The sequence below is a fragment of the Mustela nivalis genome, assembly GCF_964662115.1.
Source record: "Mustela nivalis genome assembly, chromosome: 6".
Taxonomy (NCBI): Eukaryota; Metazoa; Chordata; class Mammalia; order Carnivora; family Mustelidae; genus Mustela; species Mustela nivalis.
In genome coordinates, this window is record NC_139025.1 from 84316063 (window position 1) to 84342015 (window position 25953).

Consider the following 25953-nt stretch of genomic DNA (forward strand, 5'->3'; position numbering starts at 1 on the left):
TTTTTTTTTTAAAGATTTTACGTATTTATTTATTTATTTATTTGACAGAGAGAGAACGCAAGTAGACAGAGAGGCAGGCAGAGAGAGAGAAGCAGGTTCCCTGCCGAGCAGAGAGCCCGATGCGGGACTCGATCCCAGGACCCTGAGATCATGACCTGAGCCGAAGGCAGCGGCTTAATCCACTGAGCCACCCAGGCGCCCTGAAAATGCAATTTCTTTTTTTTTTTTTTTTTTAAGATTTTATTTATTTATTTGACAGAGAGAGATCACAAGTAGGCAGAGAGGCAAGGAGAGAGAGAGAGGAGGAAGCAGGTTCCCTGCTGAGCAGAGAGCCCGATGTGGGACTCGATCCCAGGACCTTGAGATCATGACCTGAGCTGAAGGCAGCGGCTTAACCCACTGAGCCACCCAGGCGCCCCGAAAATGCAATTTCTTGACTAAGGACTTAAATTTGGTTTAAATGAGATTACTGAAACAAACTGGTCTGTCTTGTGAGGTTGGTGTGCTAGATAAGACTAACTTTTAAGGATAGCAGTATTTGGTTTTTTGGAATAGCCTGACAGCCTGCATGCTATTCTACCTTTTTATCATCTATAGTCTTTTCTCACCTGTTTTTTAATCAACTGGTGCTTTGCCACCTTACGCAAGCTGCTGTTTTGCAGTTTACATTTTGTTTTTGGGGAGAATTTGAGACTCCTAAAAAATTATACTTTGTTTCCTTTTGTTACTTCTCTATTAGCTCACATTTACCTTGTCTCCGATTTTATACTTTTAGGGCTATGGTATAGCTTTCCATGAAATTGCCGGGACCATTTTCGTCTCTAAATCCATCTATACAAAGTTCGGAATGGTGTCTTTTAACATATAGTAGTATTTTTGCAGCCAAGTCTTTCTGAAGATCTTTTGTTTAGGGTATTTTCTTATTGGCTTCTATTTAGTTAATAGAAGAATTTGTATGGTTCTTCTGAATAGTTTACAGTGAGATTGCAAATATCCTTTTTATCATTTCCATAAATTCTATTTAGCACATCAGAGTTTTGTATATTTTAATTGAGCCTTGTAAAAGTGTGTCACTTGAAAATTAATTTGAGAAAACAATTTAAAACACAAAAGGGAAGGTTATAATTTTAGGTGTGCGCTTTTTGTTAAGAACCAAAAATAGATTCCTAGATACAGTCATGTTTATCTTTGTCACATTTGCATAAAGCAGGTATCTTGTAGTATATTTTCCATAACACAGCTGGAATCAAAGATAAACTGACTTCCAGGTGGGACAGCTGATGTGTGATACAGTCAGATTTATGCTCTCACGTTTTCAGACTAATGCCTTGGCCCTCTAGCATATTGTGTTCCAGGCATTGTTAATGAGTTATGAGGCCACTCTGACTTCTTAAGATTCCTTGAGGCCTCTCTTAAGGTGGGTTTTGGAAAGAGTTTTTCATTTTTGCTTTTGCTCTTCCTTCCTTCCCCAGGTTTGCTTTTTTTCCTTAGTTCTTTCTGTCTGGTTTTGATATCTTTCAAGGTCTAAGCCATTAATTTTTCCCTCAGTGGAACTATTTTTGAATACTGCCTTATGATGTCCCTAATGTTATTCCTTGTTTCTCCAACTAGAATGTAGCCTCCTTAAGAGTCCTGTTCTCCAGTCCATACAGTGTCATGTAGCTTTGTATGCTTAAGTGTTCTGCTCAGTTAATATTTGAATGATAATAGAAGACTGGGTTTAACTGAGGACTGCTTTATCACTTCCAGGTTTTTTCCAACAGAGAACCAGGAATTGAGGTTTTAAGGCATAAAAGTAGATACACTTAAGCAGGTCAGAAACTTCTTTTGTGAACAATAGTACTTTTATCTGAAGAATATCCACTTCTTTTTACATATATTACCTTATGTTCGTAGAAGAGGTGGTCTTTGAATACCTAAAGTTAGCAGGAAAAATAGAATGTGAGTAACAGCCTAGGAAAAATGCTTTGTTTGGGAATCATCTTTATTCATAAAGTTTTCTTCTTTTATAGTTGATGGAGAACCTTGTGATGTATCTTTGAATATAACCTGGTATCTGAAAAGTGCTGACTGTTACAATGAAATCTACAACTTCAAGGTAAATATAAAATTAACAGACTTCTTGGACTTTAAATATCATCATGTCCTACCTTATAGAGGAAGGAGTGTCATGTAACTAGGAGGGAAAGAATGGAAATTAGAATCTGTGCTTCCCAGTTTGCAGACCTACAATGCTAGCAAACTTTTTGGTCTCAACCCTTAAAAATTACTGCATACTCCTGCTCACTTTAGCAGCATTATAGAAGTGCTGACGGTACTGATTCCCATCTCTGGCCCCCCATTTTGTTCGTTTGTCAGTTATGGGGCTGTGTGTTCCAGGCCCCTTAGAGATTATTATACATAACCTTAGGAATATCCAAAATCTATAAAGAACTTACCAAACTCAACACCCAAAGAATAATCCAATCAAGAAATGGGCAGAATGCATGAACAGACATTTCTCTGAAGAAGACATACAAATGGCCAACAGACACCTGAAAAATTGCTCAGTGACACTCTGCATTGGGGAATTACAAATCAAAACCACAATGAGATACCACCTCGTACCAATCAGAATGACTAAAATGTGTAAGTCAGCAAGCACTGGATGTTGGTGAGGATATGGAGAAAGGGGAGCCTTCCTACACTGTTGGTGGGAATGTAAGCTGGTGTAACCACTCTGGAAAACAGTATGGAGGTTCCTCAAAAAGTTGAAAATAGAACTACCCTACAACCCAGCAATTATACTACTAGGTATTTACCCCAAAGATACAGATAAAATGATCCAAAGGGGCACCTGCACCCAAACGTTTATAGCAGCAGTGTCCACAATAGCCAAATGATGGAAAGAGCCCAACTGTCCATTGGCAGATGAATGGATAAAGAAGATGTGGTATATACATACAATGGAATACTATTTAGCCATCAAAAAAATAGAAATCTTGCCATTTGCAACAATGTGGTTGGAACTAGAGGGTATTATGTTAAGTGAAATAGGTCAATCAGAGAAAGACAGTTATATGATTCACTCATATGTGGAATTTAAGAAGCAAAACAAAGGATCATTAGGGAAAGGAGGGAAAGATAAAACAAGATGAAATCAGAGAGGGAGACAAACCAGATTAAAGATTTTATATATTTTTTATTGTTTGAGAGCGAGAGAGAGCATGAGTGGGGTGAAGGGTGGGAGGAAAAGCAGACTGCCTGCTGAGCAGGGAGCCTAATGCAGGACCTGATCCCAGGACTTCTGAGCAGAAGGCAGACACTTAAATGACTGAGCCACCCATGTGCCCAACCATAAGAGACCCTGTAAAGGGTGACTATAAGAGTAGTTATAGGGTAACTGGGTGATGGGTATTAAGGAGGTCCTGTGATGGATGAGTACCATCCATCACATATAAGACTGATGAATCACTGAACTCTATCCCTGAAATTAATAAACACTATATGTTAACTAATTGAATTTAATAAATATGCAAAAATTTTAAGAAAAGAAAAGGGAATGCCTACTTTGAGAAATGCCTATCTTGAGAATGCCTTCTTTAAGAAAAGAAAAGGGAAAGCCAGGATTGGGGGAGGCTTGTTTTGGCCTTCCATGAATTTGTTAGAGATAACATTGTCTTTACCCTTCCTGATGCACAGGTAGTGCCACAAGATCTAATTAATGATTAGCTGTTTATTAGGTGCCTGCAGGCTCTTTACAGGTGCATGGGAATCCTTTGATCTCACTACAGTGCCCTTCTTTATGTCTGCTCACTGTATAAAATCTATGGACTAGGGTCTGGATTTTGCGGAGAATAACTCTTAAGCTCCCATGTATTGTCCTATGCCCATTTCCCTCCCCGGTCAATAAGTTACCCTGAATAAAATTATGCATAAACTGTGGAGAGTTGCCTCCTTCATTTTCTGGTCTCAGAATACCTTCTCAGTTTGTGGAATACTTTATTGTTCCTCCTCCACCTTCTAACAAGCTCATATACTAAAACTGGAACAATACAGAAGATTAGCATGGCCTCTGCACAAGAATGACACATAATTCATGAAGCATTCCATATTTTTAAAAAAATTACTATAGTTTCCAAAAAACCTTTTGTTCATGTGGGTTAATGTATTAGAAATTAAAACAGAAAATACAGAAATATGTATTAATTTATTTTACAGTAGCAGTAATAAGTCATTGCATGTTAATACGAAAAACTTACTTTTACTGAAAAAGAGATTTTTCCAAAAAACACAGAAGAGGTATTATTTTGTATTTTTGCAAAGCCCTTTCTTCATTTGATGTTGGATATAGTAGAAGACAGCTGAATTCTTATATCTTCTTCACTCAGTTTATTGTGATGTATTATTGTGATGTATATGCACAAAATGTGGCCTCATAATACAGATATATAGTAGTAGTGTGGAATTAGATTTAGATCTTATTTCACAGTTGACATAGTACACTGTACTTGGGCAGTGAATATATATGGCTCCAACATGGATTTTTCAGGACTTTTCCATTCTGTTTCTAGCCTCCATTTATTTCTTTTTTTTTTTTTTTTCCATTTCAAAGATATTCTAACTGGTTTTTAAAAAAATGACCACCATCTAGTTGGTTTTCCAGACCTTAAGGATTTTGAATTCCTGCCTTGTATTAGGGTTTTACATTACCTTTTTTGTGGTGTCGGTGAATGTTTTTTGCTTTTGTTATACAACATTGGATAGGAGGTAGGATGGGGGGAAGGACTGAAGAATTTAAAGAGAAATGATAGTATGTCCAGAGTGTAGTTTGAAGCATTATTGATCTTTTGCTCTTAATCAATCAGTAATTGAATTTACAGGTAAAAACTTCGTACATTTGATACTAGTGATAAACTGGTCAAGAACTTAAGCAGATCTGGTCTTTCTTTATAGGTAAGGTAAGAACGTAAAAATTATCTCGGGTTGCCACAGGATGGAATTCTGGAAATGACATGCAGCTAGTTGGAGATGTAAAACTGGAGCTTAGGGAAAAAAGGGAAAGAGTAGGGATGTAAGTATAGGAGAAAAGTTGCAGAACTGATGGATACAACCACAGAAATGGTGAATTTTTCTCAGAATATCCACAGTGGGCTATGAATAGCTACAGCAGTTTTGTACTCTATCTTAGCTTATGAGCACAAGTATGTCTTTTTGTTGTTTTTGGCAATTTAGTCTTTTAACTCTTGTAAATGTATTTTCTTGTGACAAAACCTTCTGGACTCTGACATTTTCCAGGTCTTCCTAGAACTTTTAGAACTACTCTTTGTAAGCAGTGGACTAGAATTTTAGTACTTCAGAGTCTAATACTGTTAGATTCTTGGATACTGTTACACAGTTTTTATCTGATGCTGTTAACTTCTAAAATAGCAAATTCAACAATGTGTCTGTCCTGTAAGCAATCTATTTGGTGTTTTCTAAATACCTTCCTTGTGAAAAGTAAGTTGTGTACTTTGTATTTTCTCTTTTTACAGGCAGAAGAAGTGGAGACATATTTGGAAAACCTTAAGGAAAAAAAAGGTTTGTCTGGGAAATATCAAACATCATCAAAATTGTTCCAGAACTGCAGTGAACTCTTTAAAACACAGGTAATATTTGATAGTGGTTGGAGGGAAATAGAAGAGGTGAAATGTCTAATATCTGTATTTTTGGTGATTCCCCATTTCCCACTTCCCAATTCTTTGTTCTGACAGAAATAACTTGCATAGTCAGCCATTTAATATTTATCTCATCAAAAAGAGGATGTGCCTTCCTTCATGTGTAAAAAGCAAATCCCCATTTTTTTTTTTTATGGTAAAAAATTTTTTTTTTACCATTTTAACCATTTTCAAGTATGTCCTTCGGGGGCATTAAGTACTTTTGTATTATTGGGCAACTATCACCAGTAGCCATCTCCAGAACTTTAATCATCCCAAACTGACACTTCATAACCATGAAACAATAAAACTCCCCTACCCCTCCATCCCTGCTAACAACTATTCTACTTTGTCTTTATGAATTTCAGTATTCTAGATTCTTCAAGGAATGGAATCATAAAATATTTGTTTGGCTTCTTTCTCTTAGTGAAATATTTTCAAGGTTCATCCATATATCATTTAATTCTTTTTTTAAGTATGAATTGCATATATATATATACCAAATTTTTTTTAATCCATTCATCCACTGATGGACATTTGAAACCCCCAATTTTTAGTTCTCTTGTCATCTCATCTAATTAATATGTTTTCAGAAAAATCAGTGTTTCTAGATTTTACTGCTACAGACCTGAACTCAAAGAGTTGAATTTCATACTTTTTCTTGAGTAAAGGAGAAGAGGTAAATAATGTGTATTTTTAATGTTTACACATATGTAATCATGTAATTGGAATTTATCTTTGAATTTTTTTTTTTTTTCTTAGAAATAGGATCTAGCACCAGTTTTTTGATGGAGAAATGATATATTTTATGGGTGTTGAAAATAGTTGTTGTTAACTATAGCCTTTTTGTCCTTACTGTGTTTATTGCTTTGGAATATTTAGCAAATTGCCTTGAAGAGGCAGAGTTCACCAAAAGCTAGGTTTTGTGTCCAATTACTAGAAGTAAAGTTGGTTTATAAGAAGACCTTAATTTAATAATTAGTGATTAATAAGCAAATGAGGTAATTGATAATCTAACTATAACAATTGATAGTTCAGTTCTTGTTATAGCTTAGAGTTTATGGATTTGGAGAAAAAAGATATCTTTATAATGGTGGAAGAATAAGGAATCTAGAAACAGTGGAATGTTGAGTAAGAGACTTTCTGTTAGTTTTCTAGCCTGGGAGGATTGGTTGGCTTTTCTTGGATTTTATCATGGAAAGCTACCTGTTGTATAGTGCTGCCCAAGGTTCACTTTGAGATCTGCTATAATCTTTCCAGGGTCTTGGCATATACCCCTATTAGTAAGCTTACCTCTCCTCCTCCAGTCTAATGTAACAGAGTTGAAATACATGTTCTAATTACTCAGGAAGGTAAATGCCTCATCTGCTGATAACTGATAAGAAAGGTAGTTAGTGTAGTTTTTTTTTTTTTTTTTTTTAAAGATTTTATTTATTTATTTGGCAGAGATCACATGTAGGCAGAGAGGCAGACAGAGAGAGAGAGGAGGAAGCAGGCTCCCTTCCGAGCAGAGAGCCCGATGCGGGACTCGATCCCAGGACCCCGAGATCATGACCTGAGCCAAAGGCAGCGGCTTAACCCACTGAGCCACCCAGGCGCCCCAGTGTAGTTTTTTTTTATAGTCGTGAGTGTGTTGTGGTGGAAGGAGCCCTTAAGTCAGTAGACCCAAGAGTTGAAAATCCTATGTTCAAATCCCATTTCTCCATCTAAAGTTTTATAACATATAGCCATATTTTTCTCATCTGTAGCAGGAGAGGGAACCATAAGCTCTCTCCATACTAAGCATATACCTTCTGTTTAAGGGTTTTTTTAAATTTTTAAATGTCTTTAATTCTTAATAGAAAAATTGAATGGCCAGTTTAGTCTGATACTATTTTTTAGTTCTCAGTTTAGTCTACTCACTTGTTTATGGTTCATTGGAAATCTTTTGTCTGTCAGTGCCATATTTTTTTACTGTTACAATAAGTTTTGCTTTAATCATTTCTGTGGATTTTGAACTATGTTTAACTATTATACTTCTTTAATTTTAATGTTCTGTTTCTTTCATAGAGCTTTTCTGGGGATTTTGTACATCGATTGCCTCTCTTAGGAGAAAAACAGGAGGTAATTGTTTGCATTGTTATGTATTTCTGAGAGTAAAGTAAAAATTCTGAATTAATTTTTTCCTTTTTTTTTTAATGTTTAAAGGCTAAGGAGAATGGAACAAATCTTACTCTGACCGGAGACAAAACTGTAAGTATAGTAGCTAATTTGGAACAATGAACACATATTTCAGTTTCTTAGGTTTATGTGTTTTGAATCTTATTGATATTGTACCATTTAAAAAAGAAATTTAAGTATATGTGCTGCCGAAGCGAGCACTAAAGAAGAAATTTAAGAATGGAAGTTTAAACACAAAATGCTGAGGCGCCTGCCTGGCTCAGTCAGTAGAATGTCTGACTCTTGGTGTTGGGGTTCTCAGTTCATATCCCACATTGGGTGTAGAGATTATTAAAAAAACAAAACAAACAAACAAACAAAAACAAACCTTTAAACCCAAAAGTGTTAGTAATGGTTGTTGTGGATAATATGAGCGATTTTTATTTTCTTCTATGTATTTCCTGTATTTTCCCTATTTGCTAAAGTCTGTTTTTGTAATCATCAGTTAATAGATGTGACTCATAAATAGGAAGAACCTTTAAAAAGGATCCTCAAACTACATCTGAAGTTATCTTATGATAGAGTATAACTGGAAGACAGTTTGGAAAGCTGAAATAAGGTTGAAAATGATAAATATGCCTTTATTTTCATAATTCACTTTCTAATTCACAATAACTAATTCCTCAAAACTTTACCTCTTAAAAATACAGAGGAAATAAGACTGTTAACCATGTTGGATCATGCTTTTTACAAAACTGATTAAAGTTTTACATTTTATAATGACTTTATTCAGACATACATATCTCAGAATTCAGCCTTTTAAAAGCTATAATTCAGTGTTTTATATAGTATATTCAGAAGTTGTGCAACCACCAATCAGGATCTAATTCCAGAACATCTTTGTCATCCCAGAAAGTCACTATTTTGATTATGGGAAAGCCATTAGCAGTCACTTCTCTTCCCACCCTTGTCACCCTTGAGACCACCTGTGATCATCTCATTTCCAGTCTTTCCTTTTAAGTTTTTAGTCAGCCTCTTGATAGCCCAGCCTGCTAACATCAGCTGAGGGAGGGGGACAGTTATGATCTGTCACAGTTGCTGCTGAGTGCCTTTGATGGTGCCTTGACTATAGGATCCTATATGAGGATGGACTAGGTCATATAAAAAGATAAGACCTGGGAAAGGAGCTTTTCAGCACCTGCCAGAGAGCTCTGCCACTGGGTTTGAGGGCAGCTCCAAACCGGTTCTGTTTTTTCCAGTGGCTGCCAAACTGCTCTTTTTCACAGCCATTACAGTTGTGAGAACTTTGGTTTTAAGGTGTTTGGAAGAGGGACGTGGGATTAGGATGAACAAAAACACCACAGGCTTGTTTTTCTTAAAGACACCCAACTGTTTTTCTTAAGGAAACGCATTTAGGGTTGGCGCAAGTTTTTAGCTAATTTCTGGACTTGGCAGAAATGTTGATTTAGATCATTTTGCCCATGTTCTTGTTGCTTTTGGGGATAAGTATCTTTTCAGAGGTCCTCATTCTGCTATTCTGGAAGTGTCCCCCCTTTCCCTGCCCCGATTTATAGTTATGGAATTTTAACCTAAAGATGAGTTTGGCACTGCAGACTTCATTAAAAAAATTTTTTTTTCTTATTGCTAATCTGCATATATTCACTATCAAAAATTTAGAAAACATACATAAATGCAAAGAAGAAATAATCATCTAATACTACCACACACTGTAGAGTATAAATATATTTATTTTATAATCTTTTGTCTCTGAACATACTTCTATTTATTTAATAATGGGAATCCTACAATATATATTACGTTGTAGCGTTTTTTTTTAGCTTGGCAGTATAACATGTACTTCCTTCCAGTTTAGTAAATACTGTATGACATCATTATTTAGGTCTCTGCAGAGTATTTTATTGTATTCATACATTGTAATTTGTTAGCAAACGATCCATTGTCAGACATTTATGTGTTTCATTATCTTGCAATTTTAAACAGCACTTCAGTGATTAATTTTGAATATTTAAAAAAATTTTTATATTCTGGTTTCAAAAGACTTCCATGTTGGCACATGTTGCTTCTATACACTTAGAAGTAAATCCCTTGTAATTTTATTTTCTAGCAATTCAGTGTGATTACACAGAAGAGATATTTACTGACCAAAGTGAGATTATGTTATATATACTGCTATATAATTTTTTGTTTTCACTTACTAGATTGGTACATTGAGTGCTATTTCACTTTTTTAATGGTTGCATACTTTTTCATTTCACCATGATTTTTATACTTAACTCCTGATTGATGTATATTGTTTTGTTTCCAAATTTTCCCTATGATAGATAAGGTCCCATTCCTAATGTACTGCTATATCTTTGTGCATACTTCTTTTTTTTAAAGTAGGCTCCACACTGGGGCTTGAATTCATGACTCTGAGATCAAGACCAAGTTGAGAACAAGAGTAGGAAATGCTCAACTCACTGAGCCACCCAGGTACCCTGAGCACATTTATTTTCTTAGCCTAAATTCCTAGAGGTTGAATTGCTGGTTCCAAGTGTATGCACAATTTATAATTTATAAGTTCCTTTTTAATATTTTGTTCTATTTGTTCTATATGTTCTATGTATATTTTGTTCTATATGTTTATATTTTATTCTAGAGAAAAATAACAGCAATTTATTGTCCAAAGAAAAGAGGATTGAGTTTCCCTCTGTGCTCACAATGACTGTTATAATTTAAAACAGATTTTATGCAGTTTGTCAGATTAAATTATTGTAAATTGTATTTATAAAAAATAATTGCTGAAGCTAAACATTTATTTATATGCAGATAGGTTGTTTGTAATTGTGCTTTTATTCAGTGGCCTTTTGTGTATAGCATTTTTTTATGATTTTATTTTTTAAAAGATTTTATACTGTATTTTATTTTTATTTTTATTTTTTTATTTTTTAAGATTTTATTTATTTATTTGACAGAGAGAGACACAGCGAGAGGGAACACAAGCAAGGGGGAGTGGGAGAGGGAGAAGCAGGCTTCCTGCCAAGCGGAGAGCCCGATACAGGACTCGATCCCAGGACTCTGGGATCATAACCTGAGCTGAGGGCAGAGACTTTAGACCACTGAGCCTCCCAAGGCTCCCCTTTAAATATTCTCTGCATCCAACAATGGGCTCAGACTCAGAACTCGAAGATCAAGAGTCACGTTTTTCACCAACTGAGTCAGCCAGGCACCCTCTGAAGCATAGCATACTTCTAAAATTTGCTCAAGGCTTGAGCCCTGTTCCTAGTGATTAAAGCTGGCTGGAAGATGACCCTGATGAATATCACAAGTAATATTTATTTAGAGATATTTAGTCAGATTATAATAAAAAGTCAGAGATTTATCTGTCCTTTGATCATTCTTCCTGAAAATTGGACCTTAGAGGAGAATACTTTAATAATACTATTTTTATTTATTTAAAAAGATTTTATTTATTTGAGATAGAGAACGAGAATGGGGGAGAGAGAGAAACAGACTCCCCACTGAGCAGGGAGCCCGACATGGGGCTTGAGCCCAACACCCTGGGAACATGATCCAAACTGAAGGCAGATCCTTAACCAACTGAGCCACCCAGGTGCCCCTAATAATTCTATTTAAAGGGTAATCACAATTTCAGCACCTCCTCCTTTTTTTAAAGCTCTGATAAAACAAGTTTTTTAGACAAAGGGGCTTTTCTCTGTCTTTTCTCCCTAAGAAGTATTAATGTTTCTATTAATTCAATTTTATGGTTTGATTTAAGCAGTAATGTGATATATTTACCATTGTAATGTTTTTTAAATTAGTAGATTTCCTTTTTTAGAGCAGCTTTAGATTCGTAATACAATTGAGCAAAAGGCAGGGGTCCTACATAGCTCCTTCATAAAGGCCGACTCCCCCTCCATCTTGCACCAGCCAGTGTGACACATTTGTTACAGTTGATGAATCAACATTGACATATTGTTACCAACCAAAGTCCATAGTTACATTAGTGTTAGTTCCTTGTGTTATTTGTTTTTAGTCAAATGTAAAGTGACCGATATTATAATATAGAGAATAGTTTCATTGCCCTAAAAATCCTCAGAGCTCCCTCTACCTAGTCATCTCTCCTTCCCTTCAAGCCCCTGGCAGTCATTGATTTTTTTCTTTAGAGATTTATTGATTTATTTATTTGGAAAGGGGGGGGGTGTGCAGAGAGAAAGGGTGAGAGAATCTCAAGCCAACTCCCTGCTGAGTGTGGAGCCCCACAGGGGGCTCAATCTCATACCCTGAGATCATGACCTGAGCTGAAATGGAGAGCCAGATGCTTGACTGAGCCACCCAGGCACCCTGATTGTTTTCTGTTGTTGTTTTACTGTCTCCATAGTTGTATATTTTCCAGAATGTTTTATAGTTGAAATTGTGTGATATATAGCCTTTTCAGATTGGCTTCTTTCACTTAGTATTATGAGTTTAAGGTTTCTCCATGCATTCTCATGGCTTGATAGTTCATTTCCTTTTAGTGCTAAATAATTTTCCATTACTTGAATGTATCACAGTTTATTTTATCCATTCACTTTTTTTTTAAAGATTTTATTTATTCATTTGACAGACAGAGATCACAAGTAGGCAGAGAGGCAGGCAGAGAGAGAAGAAGGGAAGCAGGCTCCCCGCCTAGCAGAGTGCTTGACGCGGGGCTCGATCCTAGGACCCTGAGATCATGACCTGAGCTGAAGGCAGAGGCTTCTAACCCACTGAGCCACCCTGGCGCCCCTATCCATTCACTTCTTAAAGCACAGTTACGAAGGAGCTAATTAATAGTAGTACCTATCATACATAGTTGTTGTGAGGATTAAGCACTATAATATCATACATAGTTGTTGTGAGGATTAAGCACTATAATAAATGTTAAACCTGTGCCAGAGTGCCTGGCATATAGTTTAAGATTTCTTTTTTTTTGAAGAGTTACTTATTTGACAGAGAGAGACACAGTGAGAGAAGGAACACAAGCAAGGGGAGTGGGAGAGGGAGAAGCAAGCTCCCTGCTGAGCAGGCAGCCCAATGTGGGGCTCGATCCTAGGACGCTGGATCATGATGGGAGCCGAAAGCAGACGCTTAGCAACTGAGCCACCCAGGCACCCCTCTTTTAAGATTCTTAATTGGTATTATGTTCTCAGTATTCTGAACTAGACTTTAGACTTGTCAAAGCCTGGTTACGAAGTCAAAACTTGGCATATGGTTATTTTTACAGGCTCAAAATAATGTATATCCCAGGGTTAGATGGAAACTTTGTCAAATCCTGGAATATGAGAATTAATGAGTCCCTTCTGAAATTTGTAAGAGGCAGTTTTAAGGTGTATAGAATTAATACCAAAGCAGCTTATTCCACCAAACTAAGTTTTATTGGTTAATGCACACATAAGTTCAGGGAAGATTCAGTTAATTATGGGTAAAGGACATGATGTACCTATAAGTTTGAAGCTTTAAATTTTTCTCATAAATAACTCCTTAATTTTGTCAGAAAGAGGCCTTCAGGCAGAAATAAAACAATATGTGATTCAGTATGGCATTTATGTTCTTAAGTTACTAAGATAACCTAGTAAATGTATTATAGTTGTAGAATCATTTAATCTACTTTGACACTTGTGATTTGGGCATGGAAGATAATTTTTGAACTCTTGTTTTGGCCTTTTCTTGTGTTGTAGGATAATTTGAACATTTGAGAAAACCTGTGGCTCCACAGGAAAACACATAAATATGTAAACTCTGTTATCCACTTTGAGGGGTTTTATAGATTGATGACACTTACCCAGAGGTGTCTGGGTAAAAGTTTCTTTTAATTTTAAGACCAGAAGATAATAAATTGTAAGTCTAAGCAGTGATACCTCCTTTCACAGAAGGAAGAAGCCAGTAATTTTCTCCTTTAACTTTGTGTTTTAGTATTGTGTTTGTGAGGGTCCATAGTACGCTAGTAAGTATGACAACAAATCCTTTGAAAGCTCTTTGCTTGGGCTATGAATAACTGGTCTTGAAACGGATTCTTCCCAAATAACTTGTTCTGTATACATGGAGGCTGTTACCTCCACTTCCTTTACTTTGACAGACAGTGACTCCACATAGACTAGCCATGATTTAATTTTTGATAAAAATGTGAGTCCTTTTCACTAGAAATTCTGGTAGTTTTGAGAAGGATATTGAACAAAGGAAATTAAATTCAGGAGTTAGTGTTTATAATATAATTCACTGTCAACATCATGGTATTTTTTGTTTTGAGGTGATTTAAATCTCCTTACTTTATCTATATAAAATATAACCAAGTATCCTAGCATGGCTTAATGCAACATTCAATTTAGTGATATTTAGCTGAGGTTTTCCTTGTTAAAAAAAAAAATAGGTTAAATACATGATTTTTGTGTATAACAAGATCTAAAATGTCCTGTCATATAATAATTTGTAGTCTGACATACTTTATGCAGTATAGGCCCGTTTGTTCTGTTGTACCTGCTGTTTTAATGAATGAAAGTGAAGAACTCAGCTATGTTTTTAGGCACATTCTGGAAGAAGATTTTCATATTGACACATGTTCTTAGTTCTTAAGACTTGTAGATTTGATGTCTTTTTTTTTTTTTTTCCAGGCAATGCATGATCCACTGAAAACTTGGCAAGATGCACCATACATTTTTATTGTACATATTGGCATTTCATCCTCAAAGGAATCCTCAAAAGAAAATTCACTCAGTAATCTTTTTACCAGTACGTACATTTTGTTCCTTTGTACCATTCATATTATCTAGTTGTTTCATGTGTGATCAGTAGTGTAAAATTGCTGTAAGGGAGGGAATAATTAAGAATGTTTGTTGTGAGTGTGGCTCAGTCCATTAAGGGTCCTGGGATCAAGCTCCTGGTGGTGCTTCCTGCTCAGTGGGGAGCCTCCTTCCCCCTCTCCTTCTGTCTGCTGCTTCCCCTGCTTGTACTCTCTCTCTCTCTCTGTCTAGCAAATGAATAAATCTTAAAAAAAAAAAAAAAGAAGTAGAAGAAGAAGAAGAAGAAATGTTTTGTGTACCAGACAGAGTTTCAGGCACTTTACTTATGCTTTCTTGTTATGTATTATAGATACCAGATTTCATTTTCTGTCATTTGATCCTCCTGCTTTTAAGATTCTTTTTTTTTTTTTTTTACATTTCTATATCATAATAATTTTATTGGATTGTCCTATCAGTTCTTTTTTTTTTTAAATTTTTTATTTTTTATAAACATATATTTTTATCCCCAGGGGTACAGGTCTGTGAATCACCAGGTTTACACACTTCACAGCACTCACCAAAGCACATACCCTCCCCAATGTCCATAATCCCACCCCCTTCTCCTAAACCCCCTCCCCCCAGCAACCCTCAGTTTGTTTTGTGAGATTAAGAGTCACTTATGGTTTGTCTCCCTCCCAATCCCATCTTGTTTCATTTATTCTTCTCCTACCCACTTAAGCCCCCATGTTGCATCACCACTTCCTCATATCAGGGATTGGTATTTGTTCTCAGTATTCTCAACTTGACTTGTCATAACTTGATTACCAAGTGAAAACTTGGAAATTTATGAATTTAATTGACTTTGTTAAGTTTTTAGTGTCTCAGTTTTTCTTAGTGTTCTCCTTTCTGTTCTTACCCAGTTCCTGGAGTCATCGCCTCTTGGAAGTTTATGGTCACTTAACTAACCAGTCTTATTTTCTTTAGTTTCTATTTTATGTTTCTTCCTCCTTTGCAGTTTTCTTCCCTCCCCTCCTTTCTTGAGTAGAATATTGAATGAAACAATGATGATGATCATCCTTATCTTGTTACTGACTTTATTGGCACCCTTAGTGCATTTCACCATTAATTGTTTTCATTGTTGACTTTTCAGAATATTCTGTGTTTGGTTAAGGATTTTTCCCCCCCTCATTTACTAAGTGTATTTTTATGCCCTTTTTTTTTTTAATTATGGAGAATGAGTGCTCAGTTTTATCAAATGCTTTGATTATATTAATTAAAATGATCATGTAGATTCCCCCATTTTTAATCTGTTAATCTGTTGCATTATATTAACCATTTTTTCTAATGTTAAACCATCCTTGGGGGCACCTGGGTGGGTCAGTCGGTTAAGTGTCTGCCTTCAGCCCAGGTCCCTGGGATTAAGCCCAGTGTTAGGTTCCCTGCTCAGAGGGGACTGCTTCTGCTTCTCCCTCTGCCCCTTTCCCAATCATGTTCCTTCTCTTTCTCTCAAATAAATAAATAAGATCTTAAAAAAAAAAGGAAAAACCCATTCTTGAATTTCTGAGATGCCAGTATTGATCTTGATATACATACACTTACACACATCATATATATATATAGCTGACTTCTGTTTTATACAATTTTATTTGGAAGTTTTGCTCATTGTGAGATGGGCCTATAATTTTCTTTTCACATACTGTCATCTATGGGTTTTGGCATCCAGATTATACTAGTCTTATACAATGAATTGGAGAATATCCCCTATTATAAAATTCTGTAGAGTAGTTTTTGTATGGGTAGGATTATCCATTTTTTGAATGTTTTGTAGAACTTATTATAGTGTTTTGGCCTAATGTTCTTTTTTTCCTCCTCTATATAGATTTTAAAAGACCGATTAATTTTCTTTTTTTTTTTTTAAGATTTTATTTATTTTATTTGACAGGCAGAGAGCACAAGCAGGCAGAGAGGCAGGCAGAGAGAGAGGAGGGAAGCAGGCTCCCTGCTGAGCAGAGAGCCTGATGTGGGGCTCCATCCCAGGACCCTGGGATCGTGACTTCAGCCAGAGGCAGAGGCTTTAACCCACTGAGCCACCCAAGTGCCCCTAATTTTCTTTTTTAATAGTAATACTTTTTTTAAATTATTCTGTTTTTATTTGATTTTTTTTTGTTTTTAAGAAATTGTCCGTATCATTCAAGATTTCAGATTTTATTGGCATAATGAGTAGTATTTCGTTACCAAAAAATCTGTATCTGTAGCTTTTTTCATTCTTTCTGCTTTTATCTTCCCTTTTTAACTTTTAAAAAAACTTCGTAGAATTATATTTTATTGTATTTTTATCCCAGCAAACCAGCTTTTATTAGTTTTCCCAACTGTGTCTTTCTTTTCTATTTCACCATTTCTTTTGTTTGATTCAATTTAAAATATTTGGTTTTTGTAGATTGTTGTGTTGAATGCTTTTAATTCCCAAACCAGAAATGGGTCTTCTGCTCTATAGTTATATGGGATATAGCAGTTCTAGGTAAACCAATGGGTGACCTTGCATACTTTCTGGACCCAAGATGTAGGGGTATCCTGTATTTCTAGGCCCATAGCTTTCTTTTATTTTAGATAGTTTTTTTTTTTAAGATTTTATTTATTTATTTGACAGAGAGAGATCACAAGTAGGCAGAGAGGCAGGCAGAGAGAGAGAGAGAGGAGGAAGCAGGCTCCCTGCTGAGCAGAGAGTCCGATGCGGGACTCGATCCCAGGTCCCTGAGATCATCTGAGCCGAAGGCAGCGGCTTAACCCACTGAGCCACCCAGGCGCCCCTCTAGGCCCATAGCTTTCTAAAGAATAATAGTCTAAAGCAGCAGTTGCTAGCATTTACTTTCAACCTTCTTTCTTGGAAAAGGATGGAAAAGAAGCCCTGTTCCGTTCCACTTCAGCCTCTTCATGCATTAAATCTGGCTCTGCTCCTGGTTTTCCTTAGACTCCTACTAATTTTGGTAATCCCATAAGAACTGCACTCCTGACTACCATAGCTTGCTTTTCAGGCCCAGAGTCAAAATGACCATAGCTTCAGTGTCATACACTGTTCTGAGTTTCTGTTCAGTTTTGATATTTGGAGGTATATATCTTGTTTTTGAACTTACGTCCTTATTTTGTTTTATCTATCCATTGTTTGGAGATAAGAAGGTACTTTATTTTTATTTATTTATTTTTAAAGATTTTGTTTATTTGAGAGAGCAAGCACGAGAGAGAAAGCATATGTTGGGGGGTTCTCTGTCTTGCTTTCCTACTTTCTCTCCCTTCTAGCTGGTTTTCTGCGGGCTGGTAGAAAACATTTTATTCATCTTTTTATCTCCTCTTTTTTCTCTAATGCGTGTCACATAGTAAGTGCTTAATAAATTTACTTTATATTTTGGCATAGAGCAAGCGTTAGCCAAATTTTCTTTCTTTCTTTTTTTTTAGCCATTTTTTTTTTTGAGTTACGTAATAACTGAGACTTTATTAATAAAGGCTACAAGTTCTGAGTTCTAAATGTGCTAGTTCCCCAATAGCATTATTTATGTAGGAATTCTAAGAAACAGAAACATTACATTAATTCACCATTTGAGGAATGGAATATAGAGTGGAAATTTCTGTATTAGCTAATATGAACAACAAAAAAAGACTTTTGAAGGGAAATAAAACTGTACATTTTCTCATTTTAGGAAGGTGCTTTGTTATTTGATGAAGTTATAGAGTCTCAATTTTATAAGATTACAATTAAGCCTCCATGACATTGGAAAACATAAACCAGAAAATGTTAGAAATCTGTCTCCAGTGTTCCAGGAATTTCTGCACAAAACCCCAGTGTGCATGCAACTGCCCTGACCTACTTCTCCCATGATGAAAAACAGAATTTACAAAGTGCTTAGCATAGAGTTTCTCAGAAATAGGGAGATTTCCCCAGGGTCCTCACAGCAGCAAAGAAGCTTTCAGATTATGTAGGCTCTCCCACTCCAAGGAGAGTCTCCTGGCCCTCACTGTGGACCATCACAAGCTGAAGCAGAATCCCTAGAGAAATCTAAGAACTTGATAATCTTGGATAGTAGATATTCTTCTGGATGGAAGGCTCCTGTCTCCTTCCTTTTCACATCCCAGACTGCTTCTCTTGATTCAAAAACATGATCAGGTCTGGCTTTGACACAGTGAGACCCAAGAAGAGGGGGTTTCCATAGTTTTCTAACCTCACATCCCTGTATAGTTGCCACTGAGTGTGGTTCAGGCATCCCCACTCCTTCTGGGAGAATTCTGTGGTCACACCCCTGAATGTCAGCAGTCCCTGAGAACTAGCCATTTCTTCTTTTGCTTCATCCTCTAGCTTCTTTCTCACAGGGTATTTGTGGAAAAATATAGCCAAATTTTCTTAAAGAGCCAGATAGTAAATGTTCTCTCTACTACAGCCACCCAGCTCTGCCATTGTTGTGTGAATTTGCAACCATAGATAATATGTAAGTGAATGGATGTGGCTGTTTCCCAGTGAAACTATAAAAAGTGGGTGACTACATTTGCCCATGTGCTGTATTTTGCTGACCCTTGGCGTAGAGTAAACAAAGGATACAATAAATATTTACTAATTATTTTGTTTCCTATTTATTAAATTAAGAAGGTGTAGGTTTAATAACCAACGTGCTTAAAATTTTTATGATTGCTAAAATCATAAAATCAAAAGGGTGCTCCTTTTGTTCATATGAATGTTGGATTGGATTTACTTTCTTTTTTTGGTTTACTTTTAATAATCGCATGTTCCTTTTGCTTGGTAAAAACTAGGAAATTTTTGTTGACTAGGCAATTGTTAGTCTGTCATCACAGACTAACACTTCTCACGTAAGTATTTATCAATCAGAATTAAGATAGTTTTATCAATCACAATTTTAAAAGTGGTAGTTTTGCTTCAGTAAGGCAGATCTTTCTTTCAGATTCTTATTAAATACTTTGTAAAAATTAACCAGTTTGTTGTTGTTATTAAGTATTTAATGAGAATTAAACATTAATGTAGCAAAGTCCCATAAAATTGACGTAGGTAAAAAAAGTAATAAATAGGAGAATATAGGTAAGGTTAGATAGAAGACAAAGAGAATAGCAGAATGAAGGAATGAAATCCTATACTTTTCAAAGCACATCATTGATGTATTGTAAGGAAAAGTACATATGAAATACGTTTGGAATTTAGAGGAGCCGGGCTGTGGTTCCAGTTGGGGTTTATGGAAGAAATAACTTAAATCTAGTCTTTTTTTTTTTTTTTTTTTTTTTAGATTTTTAAAAATTTATTTGACACACAGAGAGGGAGATCACAAATAGGCAGAGAAGCCCGCAGAGAGGGGGGAAGCAGGCTCCCCAATGAGCAGTGAGCCCGATTCAGGGCTCAATCCCAGGACCCTGAAATCATGACCTGAGTTGAAGTCAGAGGCTTTAACCCACTGAGCCACCCAGGTGCCCCAACTTAAATCTAGTCTTTCCAGGATGTGTGTCTGGGAGCGAAGGACTTTTCCACTTAATATACTGTCGGGAGCTGGAGTATGGAGGCCTGTCTGGGACACAGCATGAATCACGAGAACACCTCAGGAATTTCAGAGTGCTCTATAAATATAATATTCACCAGAATTGAAATGGTTAAAAGTAAATAACCCAATGGAATTTTCATTAATTTCACCAGACAAATCTTATGCAATGTTTTTGTTTAATTTCTGCATCCTTAACATTAATTTCGAGGACTGTGTTTTTGGCAGTGACTGTTGAAGTGAAGGGTCCCTATGAATACCTCACGCTTGAAGAATATCCTTTGATGATTGTAAGTGAACTTATATTCTTACCCTTAACATTACATAAGTTTAAGTTGAAAGATTGTTCATGTTTTGTGTCAATATTCTTCTTTCAAGAATTGTTCTGAATGGTTCAGAAAACACTGCTTTGTAGTTTTATACTTCTTACTAAAATATGACCTTGAGAGTGTCAGTAGATGACTCTGCCTCCTCTCATCTGTAGAATGAAGAGTTGATGACTTGTGGAATTTCAGAATTGGAAAGTACCTCAAAGATAATTTCAGATCTCATATTCTATCTAGAATTCAAAGTGGGGCACTTCTTACCTTCCTGTAGTTTCTGATTGCATTTAAAGTAACTAAATGATGACACTTCATCGTGTGTGTTTGTGTCTATTGGAATAGCCTCACTATTTTCAGATTTCCTTTGTTCATTTCTTCTTTTCCCTTTCATAGTTTTCGCACATTGTGTTTCATTGCCTTTAGATGTATCTTCACCCTGCCATGTCTTCTTTGCTCCTTAGTGTTCTCCTTATTTATGTACTTTTAGATTGTGAGCTGAAAGATACTTTAAATGCAGAAGAACAGTTACTCTTGATGATAGGTCCTTAGGTAGTTTCTCTCTCTGCAAGAGGAGATGATTTTTTTGTGTTAGTATTGAACTTCAAAGAAATGAAATAATTACTCTTAAAGTAGGAGGTAGAATATATATTTTTTTTATATAGTTTAGGACTGAGTATTCTAAATTGGCTCTTGGCCCTAATCCTTCTTTTTATTTCTTATCCATTTGGATGACAGTTTTTCATGGTGATGTGTATTGTATATGTCCTGTTTGGTGTTCTGTGGCTGGCATGGTCTGCCTGCTATTGGAGAGATCTCCTGAGAATCCAGTTTTGGATTGGTGCTGTCATCTTCCTGGGAATGCTCGAGAAAGCTGTTTTTTATGCAGAATTTCAGAACATCCGATATAAAGGCGAATCAGGTATGTAACCAAAGAGTGTTTGCCTGTCTTATGGCAGGTAAGACGTGAGTTTTCCTCATGTCGGCAGTCGTTAAGTGGGTTTAACTTTTCGGTTTCTTAATTATTAGAATAACTTAAGCGTAACCACTATGATTGTAACTTTTGTTTTTAATCTCGTAATTTACGGGTTCAGTGATTTAAGAGTGAATTGTGCTGAAATAGATTCACACAAGTTACAGCAGCAGTGGCCATTTTGGATAAGATTATCACCATCGCTGCATCTCAATTGCCATTGATTTTTAAGGTACCATTATTATATTATCCATCTAAGGAGAGAAATAAATACTGCCAACTTAATAGTAAGATGCCATTGACCTACTTTGATTTCAGAGATTTTAAAATATGAGGGAGAAGTACCTCTAAGAATTGGTTAAGCACAGTAATACCAAGAAAATGGGAGGGTGTTTATGGTTCACTGAAGTAAACAGCTAATGACGAATTATTTTGCTGAAGTTTTTTGTGATAGCTTTGGTTCTCTCTTCATTAGACCATTTGATTATGAATGGTGATTATTGTAAGATTACTAATTAGAGCTTTCCCTATCTTTGAAAAGGCTTGAAAGTAGTAGATGTGAAAATAATTTGAAAACTCTGTGTGTTTGTGTTTTGTGCTTTTCAGTGTATATGTATTTTTTCAATCTGTATTCCCCAGTTTTTAAAAATGGGAGAAAAGTTCTGTAGGTGTTATAAACTGTCTATGTAGGTGAGGTATTCTGCTGAGCTTTTAGTGAAGTGGGGTTAGGGAGGGAAGGTGATTCAAGCATACCCAGACTGCTATTCACATGAGCAAGGTAAGTGAAATCAGCTTGTGTACTTAGAAGAATTGCAGGAGAGGTATTTTCTTTGAACAGGACTAATCCCAATGCTTATTCTGAAGAGCATTAGTTATCTAGATCGACATTCTGGTTCTAGAGTCACGCCTTTTCCCAAACCTAGATTATAGCACTCTTTCTTTCTTTCTTTCTTTCTTTCTTATAGTCCAAGGTGCCCTGATCCTTGCAGAGCTGCTTTCAGCAGTTAAACGCTCACTGGCTCGAACCCTGGTCATTATAGTCAGCCTGGGGTATGGCATAGTTAAGTAAGTATGGACTTTTTATATGGAAGAACATATTAAAACACTGATTAAATTGAAACAGTATTGTAGGTTCCTGTTGTAATTCTCAAAGAATTTATATAAGAAATAGTTTGCAATAAGACAGGTTTCTAAAAAATGTTGTATTTCATTTCACTTCTGAGAACTCGAGCATTTGTAGGAAAATCAGCAATGTAGTGAATAATGTTAAAACATCAAATTTTTAGGGTGAACGTAGAGTGACTTTTAATCTTCCAAAATGTTTTTGAAATCAATTTTTTTATGAGAATGTCACTCGGTCTGAAAATAATTTATTTTTCAAAAAATTTTATTGAGTGTCTTCTGTATACTAGATATTATTCTAGGTGCTGAGGACAGCAAGTAAACAAAAGACTTGGAGTTTACATTTGTGGAGGGAGGGGACAAAGATACAGATAAGTAAGTAAATATCTAATATGTCAGTGGTAAGTGCTATGGAGCAGATAAAGCAGAGGAAGGGTGTAGAGAGTGCTAGGCAAGAAGTGAAGCATATAGTTGTAAATAGGGTTGCCAAGGAAGGCTTCACTTAGTGACATTTACACAGAGATCTAAAGGTGGTGTGGGGGACCATATGTATACCTAGAGGAAGAGATGCTGAGATGTGGTCTGTATATATTTTGAAGGTAGAGCCAAGGAATTTTCTGGTAGATCAACTGTGTGATGTGAACGAGAAGAAGAATCAAGGATGATGCCAACTATTTTGGTCTGAGCAATGAAAGGATGGAATTTATAAGTTAAGGAGAATCTTAGGTGAAATAAGTTTGGAGTAGAGGCAAAATTAGGAGTTCAGTTAGGTAACCAAATGGGGAAATAAAGAAGAGAGATTGGGGTAGAGATATGAATTTGGGAGTCATCAGGATATATATGTTTATCTAAAACCATGAGAATGGAATGCAGTCACTAAGGAAGTAATTGTATATAGACGAGATCAAAGGACGGAGCCCTTGAACATTTTCATTTACTTAGAATTCAGTGAGGTGAAACAGAATTAGAGGAATTTGAGAAGGTTTATTGTGGTGAGAGAGAGGCAAACCTGAAGAGTTTCACGGAGGAGCGATTGTGTCAGGAGGGTTAAATGATGGCCATTGGGTTGAACTACATGGAAGACATAAGTGACCTTAATAAGATGGTTTAGGGAAATGCTAGGATAAAAGCTTTACTGGAGTGAGTTCAAGAGAGAATAGGAGCAGAGAAATTGGAACTAGCCGGGTATAGAGAGCTATTTCAAGGAGTCTTGCTTTAAGTGGGATTGAAGAAATGGGTTTTAACTTTTTAAACTTATTGACTGGAGGGAGATTTGTTTTCAATGGGGTTAGGGAAATGGGGTGAGTTTCATTTTTATTTAATTCATTTAACAAATGTGAGGGCCTACTATATGCCAGGGCCTAGGTTTCAAAAATACAACAGTGGGGAGAAAAATCCTTGCCCATATGGACCTTTGCTAGCATATAATAAAAAAAATACAAGGACAAATATTACTTAGACTTAGGTAGACATGATTTAAGGCAATGCATCTCAAACTGACAATGCAGTAATGAATCACTTGGAGATCTTGTTATCAATCAGAATGCAGATTCTGATTGAATGGCATCTTGAAGCATAAGCTGCTTGAAAGACTTCATATTTTGTTGGATTCTGAGCTTACAAATGTACAGTTTATCTAATGGGTTGCAATAGGATATTTGCTTATATCAAAACTTTTAGATTTGGTAATGGTATTGTGCTAATGTATTTAAAAAGTCCTTGTTGGTTAAAAACATGCTGAAATATATACAAGTTAAAGATACACTATCTAGGATTTGCTTGAAGATAATATGGGAGGATAGGAAGTGGATCGGATTTGCATGAGGCACAATTGACTATAACTTAGTGGTTATTGGGACTAGATGTTGGACATAGAGGGATTCATTATACTGTTGAATGTTTCAGAAGTCTCATTTTATTATAAAAATGAGGTTTTTTTTTTTTTTTTTTTTTTTTTTTTTTTGATACAGTAACCGGGAACCAGATCTAAAGTTCTAGTAGTTATTAACTTGGTTTAAGACCATAAGTTCTTCGGAGTTTTTTTTTTTTTCTTATGTAGATTAAGTATGTCTGACTTCCTCTGTTAAGTTATTGACCAGTATTTTAATTAAGTGATTGCTTTTAACTGATTTTGGAGTTTGTGGCATTGATGCTCAGCTCTTTCTTTGCTTCCTGTTTAGGCCTCGCCTTGGAGTCACTCTTCACAAAGTTGTGGTAGCAGGAGCCCTCTATCTTTTGTTCTCTGGCATGGAAGGCGTCCTCAGAGTTACCGGGGTCAGTACTGCTTAATCTAAGTATTTATGATCAGTTCAAATAACATTGTTTTTGTCCTGAGAGGGTGAATTGGAAAAGTCTGTGGACTTCTTTACTATTTCTTCTAAATCATTTGTAACTCTGATTTTCAAAATGTATATATAATTTAAATTTTCTTTTTAATCCATTAGAACTTCATGAGTTTAATGAGTAACTAGGAATGAATGCTTTCCCACCTGTCCACAAATTGCTACTTACTCATTGCCTCCTCCCAGACAGTGGGCCCTCATTCTTGTATAAGTGGCAAAGACTATAATTTTGCTTAATAATACACTTTTTTAAAAGATTTATTTATTTGAGAGAGATAGCATGTGTGCATGCTTGTTGAGGAGGGGCAGGGGAAGAGGGAGAGAGAATCCCATGCAGACTCCCAAGGAGCTTGGAGCCTGATGAGGGGCTCCATCTCATGACGCTGAGATGAGGATCTGAGTCCAAACCAAGAGTCAGATGCTCAGCTGACCGCCCCTCCAGGCACCCTCTCTTTTTTGTTTTAAAGTGATAGTGCTCTTTGCTTAATTAGTACTTGAGTTTCAGAGGCTTTTCTAAAATGCAACTAATTGTTTCACTTTATTCTTGAGAATTATAAAATCATGCCCTTTGTCAGGAAGGGAAGCCAAAGCACTAAATATAAATGATAAATTTTGTCAGAGTTGGATTAATGTGAATGGTCATTCCAGCTGGATTAATAACTACTGGGCATTCTAGTAGTTATTTATTTAAAAATCACTGTCAGCAATAACCCATTAGATTCAAGGTGGTAAATTCTATAAACTTGACTTAGTGAGCTCAGTAAGTTTTGTAATAAATTACTCCTTAAATAAAACATTTTATGGATACATACTGTTTTTCAGATCACACTGTCCTGTATGTAATCTTCAACTTTTAGCAACTCTAACCCTCTGTCAATTTCCTTTTCTTTCTGCTGCTGTAGTATTTTTCTTACTCATTGGCTCTGATAGTAAACCTGGCCCTCTCAGCAATTGATGCCTGTATTATTTTATGGATATCCTTTCAGTAATGCCCTGATGTCTGGGTAATCAGGGTTATATAAATAGCATCTTATATATATAAACTCATGAAACAAGTGGCATAGTTTCGGGGACAGATACTTGCCTTACATCTTATTTTGGGATGTGCTCTTATTTGTAG

The 25953-nt window shown here is 36.0% G+C and overlaps 1 protein-coding gene across 4 annotated transcripts in view; it reads left to right on the forward strand.

Annotated features, from left to right (window-relative positions):
* Positions 1 to 25953, forward strand: part of TMEM87A (transmembrane protein 87A) — a 43962-nt gene that overhangs the window by 3021 nt on the left and 14988 nt on the right. For 2 of the 4 annotated variants that reach the window (XM_082735467.1, XM_082735469.1), the window contains exons 3-12: positions 2013 to 2098; positions 5514 to 5627; positions 7725 to 7778; positions 7863 to 7907; positions 14444 to 14561; positions 20305 to 20366; positions 21135 to 21318; positions 22335 to 22434; positions 24672 to 24765; positions 25736 to 25818. In XM_082735467.1, coding sequence (XP_082591593.1) covers positions 2013 to 2098; positions 5514 to 5627; positions 7725 to 7778; positions 7863 to 7907; positions 14444 to 14561; positions 20305 to 20366; positions 21135 to 21318; positions 22335 to 22434; positions 24672 to 24765; positions 25736 to 25818 — 940 coding nt within the window. The remainder of the gene's footprint in view (positions 1 to 2012; positions 2099 to 5513; positions 5628 to 7724; positions 7779 to 7862; positions 7908 to 14443; positions 14562 to 20304; positions 20367 to 21134; positions 21319 to 22334; positions 22435 to 24671; positions 24766 to 25735; positions 25819 to 25953) is intronic. The other 2 variants (XM_082735468.1, XM_082735470.1) reach the window with 1 other exon arrangement.